The sequence below is a fragment of the Choloepus didactylus genome, chromosome 10 (genome assembly GCF_015220235.1).
Source record: "Choloepus didactylus isolate mChoDid1 chromosome 10, mChoDid1.pri, whole genome shotgun sequence".
NCBI lineage: Eukaryota > Metazoa > Chordata > Mammalia > Pilosa > Megalonychidae > Choloepus > Choloepus didactylus.
The window spans coordinates 119950773-119955996 of record NC_051316.1 but is presented as its reverse complement, the minus strand read 5'-3'; the positions used below and the strand labels follow the sequence as shown (position 1 = coordinate 119955996).

At 37.2% G+C, this 5224-nt stretch overlaps 1 protein-coding gene across 1 annotated transcript; it reads right to left on the bottom strand.

The window, feature by feature from the left end:
• Positions 1 to 423: 423 nt before the first annotated feature.
• On the bottom strand, positions 424 to 1275 carry LOC119505374 (olfactory receptor 13C4-like). Its single transcript, XM_037798098.1, has one exon. It carries the CDS (start codon positions 1273 to 1275, stop codon positions 424 to 426), a length of 852 nt encoding a protein of 283 aa, XP_037654026.1.
• Positions 1276 to 5224: the final 3949 nt, after the last annotated feature.

Here is a 5224-nt window from a genome sequence, read left to right as displayed (position 1 = left end):
CCTGGGCATTTGGTTTTATTTACTCCCATTTTACAAGTTAAGAAAACTGCAGTTTAGAAAGGAAGAATGGTCTGCCCATTATTATTTTGATAGTTTGTGGGTTAATCAGAATTCATATCCTTGTGTCTCTATTTCCAAATTTATGTGTGATATCCACAATATGTTGACACACAGTACACAACAAACTCTCATTTCAGGTAACACCAGGAATATGATTCTAAAGGAATTTATTGTCTTTGTGAGACCTGGATCAAAATTTGCAGGAAACTCAGTTTATAGCAAGCAACAGTTCTCACTGACCATATTTTCTTTTGGTTTTATTGGTTAACAGTTTTCCTACTCAGTAAATATTTCACAGCAGCTTTTACATCCTTATCTCTCAAACTATAGATTATAGGATTTAGCATAGGGGTCACTACCCCATTAAAACACAGAAATAAGCCCCTCTGTAGCTTGAATCTTGCTTTCTCCAAGCATGTCTTGGGACTCGGGTTTTGCATACATAAGGAAAATGGTACCATAAAATATAATCACCACAGTCAGATGAGAAGAGCAAGTGGAAAAGGCCTTGCATCTCCCTGTGGCTGATTTCATTCTCAAGATGGTGTAGAGGATGAGAATGTAGGAGAAGAAAATGACCAACAGTGGAAGAACCAGGAAGACCACATTGGGTGCCAGCATGGTGATAATGTTGAGAGATGTATCAGCACAAGATAATTTTAGGACAGCTAATATTTCACATAAGAAATGATTAATAATGTTATTCCAACAGAAAGGCGACTGCATAGCAAGAGCTGTTTGCACAATTGAGTTGATTCCACCAGAAAGCCATGATATGGTAGCCATCAGCACATACACCACCTTGCTCATGATGACAGGGTATCTCAGAGGGTTGCAGATGGCCACATAGTGGTCAAAAGCCATCATGCCCAGGAGGAAACACTCTGTTGACCCCATGGCAAATCCAAGGAACATCTGAACTGCACAGCCAGAGAAGGAAATGTTTCTTTTCTTTGTGATTAAGCTCATCATAGTTGAAGGAACAGAGGAGGATGTGTAGCAGATATCCAAGAAAGAGAGGTTGCCCAGGAAGAAGTACATGGGGGTGTGAAGATGGGCATCAAAGACACTTACTATGATGAGAACACCATTGCCAGTAAGAATCACTAGATACATTATAAGAATTAGAGCAAAGAAAGTGATCTCAAGTTTTGGATGGCCAGAAAGACCCAGAAGAATGAATTCTCTCACAAATGTCTGGTTACGTGCGTCCATGTCTCAGCTTCAGGCAATCAAAGAACATCTGCAATAAAATTTTCACTGTGAAGCAACAAATTTAAAAATATCTTAAATAAATGTTAGTTTAAAGTGATATAGAATGAATGTTTGCTTTGAAACTCTGTCATCCAGTTATTTGCAGCAGTATCTGTGAGGAAAGCACACTGAAACTAGGATGTTGAGAGTTGCCCCATGGCTAATGGGTGTAAGTCAAAATACAACCAGAAACAAATTCAGAAGTAACTTCTCCTGCTGTCCATAACACAGTCCTGAGTTGAGATTTCTAAAAGCCCTGGAATGTTACAGGCAATAGACTTAACTTCATTTCATCAAACCCATTGAGAGGGCAATGGGAAGGCAAAAGACAATGCAACAAGAACTGGAAATTTGACTCCATTATTAACATAGATGTTCAAAATTTTAAGGCTACTTTGATTTTATGCATATTTATTTGTCTGCCTATAATTCCAGATCACTTTCCAGGCAGTATAATTGTGTATTTTATAGAACAGATGTTCGAGCATTGTAAACTGAATTGCATACACTGCAATTTAACATCTGTTCAAAGGCATAATTATTTGTGTTCTCATACACACAGATCAATTTTAACATTTTATGTTTCTTGTGGTGCAACCAAAGTATGTATATGATGGACAGTCTTTGGAGAAAAATATGCAGGCTCTCTTCTCTTGCTTTATTCCACGCTTTCAGAGTATTTCTTGAGAATTTATTGGTTTAAGTCAACCTGAGAAATGAGTAATCATGTTTAATATGTGTGTACATATGCATAGCACTTTATGCTTTACAAATTAAATTTACAGATTAATACAGAGTAATTATTCTCTTTATCCCCATTTATTTTTCAAATTTGAAAGAATGCATTCAAGATATGAAATCTATAGGTAAAAAGTGGATCTTGAAGCTCAGATCTTTGCCAACAAATTCTAGGGTTCCAATATCACAAATTATTATACCTTGTCTTCCCTCCAAAAAATATCTAGAAATTTGACCCTGGTGGAATAATGAAATGAATCAATTATTTCAGTCTTTCTAAATTTCAAATGCAAACATTACCCAGGAATCTTGCCAAACTGCAAATTCTGGGTCAAGGTTTGTGAGTCTGCATTCCTTATAAGCTTCCAGGGCATGCTGAGGCTATTGGGAATGAGGCCATATGTTGAGCAGCAAGACTTTAGTTTATCTATAGTGAGTCAGCAGACAATCCAGATGTTTTTACCACAATAGTTTGTCTTTTGTTTTATTATATGGATCAGCTTAACAACCTGGAAAATGACCAAGCATATGCTTCTGTTTTTTTTACAGCAAATATCAGGGCCACATCTCACTCTTCAGTACTCTTCATAAAAAAAATATATATATATATATTTAAAGTCAAATTTATGAAAGTAGAATAAATTTTGCTAGACCACTACAATATGTATGGGATATTACTGATCACTTACCTTAGACCCAATCCCTTTTCAAACAAAATAAGGATAAGTAAAGAATCAAATGAGATGTCTGCCTTCACAAGGTTCACAATTCTGTGGGGGAAACAGGAAAACAACATGTGGAACAAATTGATATTAAACATAATTACATTGTCTAACAATTATATGTATTACCAGAAAGAGGAGTTTAATGAAAAAGAAACAAATCAAGAGAAAGTTCAGGAAAGTTTCTGACTTAGGCTAAACCTGGAGGCAAGGAAAGGATTAGACAGGTGCAAAAGAGAAGAGAGAAGAGGTGCAAGAGCAAGTTGAGCAACTTTAGGAGTAAGCAGATTGAGAGTTCCTCCTTTTTGAACAAGGAAGTTTCTAGGGAGGAGTGATGGCAAGCACACCTGAGAAGATAAGGCAGGTGTAGGTAAAGCTTCAAAAGTCAGGCCAAGATTGCATTTCTTTTTGTGGGGAAGAGGCCCACCGTTAGAAAGCATCAAACAGGGGTGAATGCTTACACCCTGTGACTCAAGTTCCCCTCCAAACTTAACATCATACCATAAAATTCTATGGGATTTTATGAACAGAAAGGTGACACAAGGAATTAAAATGTTTAGATTAATGAGGTCATCGGTAATTACTGACTGGTACATGAAAGTTCAAGTTTCCATAATCACCACCTATTTTCAGGTTAACCAAAATTGCAAGTCTAGGGTTCTTGTGGGCTCACAGTTTTGAGAATGTCACCAGACACACTACTCTATTCTCTTACTCAATTTCTTGGTTCATAATAGATGGAAAAACTTTCTCTAGAAGGTATAATGAATGAAGTCAGAAATGAAATTCAACAGTTTCTCACTACAGAAAAAATTTTGTAAAAGAATTGAAGAAACTTTCAACTTGGATGAGAGAGACAAATGAGGGAATATTGGATCCACATCTTAGATATGAGGAAATTGAACATCAAAGGGATTTTTAATTTTTATTTTTCACCATAAGATATGAAGTACTTACAAAACCTTTCATTTTCATTTATTTAAACAACTTTATTGCAGGCTTCTATGTGCCAGGTATTGGGCTTGAGATTCATTTGTTTGGTTGAGGTTACATGGCTAATAATGGGCAAAAGCAAGACCCAAAGCCCATGTTCTTTTCATGGCCACCCTGCATTAAAGTCTGGAGAGAAATCACATGCCAATGACAGAGAAGAGTCAGTGAGTGCCATAGATACAGTGAGCTCATAAGAACAAGACTTGACTGTACTCAGTTAACAGAGTACAAGGAGAATGTCTTAGTGTTGAGGCTTCAGTACTTCCTATGAAGCGGAAGGCTCAGCTCTGTGGGAGTCAATCCTATGCCACTTCCTGTGAAGTGATTCTACACTCATTTGATGATAAATCAAAGTTCTCCCCAAGTGGGGTCCAGAAATTGGTCAGAGGATGTTGGGAGATGTATCAGCACAGCAGATGCCTTGGATAAGGAAACCCAGTCATGAATGAAAACAAACAAAAAGGCAGGATATTGACTTTCTGGGGCAATGGGGCACTGCTTCAGGTCCAGCCCCATTGGATCCAGGCCTGGAGAGCCCGTTGGCTCCCCTTCCAGACAATGTCCCTCAGGCCACCTAAACCACTCCTCCAGGCCACCTGCTCCAAGCTTTCCCCTCCCAGGCAGAAATCCCCTTAGCAGTTCAAACCCATCTCAAATCAGCCCTGCCTTGATGCCTTTGTTTTCTTCTGCTCCCAGCACTTTAAACTGCTTATCTTGTGTTTTGTGAGACAGCAAGACACATGGGGAAGAGCTTGTCTGTCTTGCTCATCCCTCTACAATTATTGTCTACCACAGTAGCTGCACATGATAGTTGGGTTTTGATGACTAGATAAATATTTTTTTTGAGGCTCTTAAGCAATTTCCCTGTGCAGTATTTTTGGATCCTATGATCAGGACAATTTTAATATGCCCCAGTTGTTCATTTGCAGCAGACTCTGAGTTAAAAATGTTAATAAGTTTCTTTCATTTAGTACTGGAACATTCCATCTTAGGCAGAGAATCACCAGGTTAGTCAACATAAGATAACCAAATATTCATTTAAACCAATGAGTTTAGAATGGTGGAACAGTGTTGGGACTTAACATCAAAATTTGGGACTCTAATTTAGAGCCTCAGTTTTCTTATTTGTAAGATAGTCATAAAAATACTTGTCTTACTTTTCTTGTGGTGTTGTTGTGAAGAAAATAGCAGATAACATGTCATGTCAAAATAGAGATCTGGATTAATGAGTATTATATAGATAATAACAGTAATAACAACAATAAAAGTGGATTTTGGTTATGAATTCACAGTTGTAATTGCCTCAGGTTATTCATATAATAAATTCATACAATTTCATGGTTTTTAGAACCTACCTTTATACAGAGAAATTATTTCCACCACTTGGAAAAGCCAGTTACTTTTTCCTTTATATTTATGACAGCATTCTTAACTAAGATCAAGTTCAACAAATGATG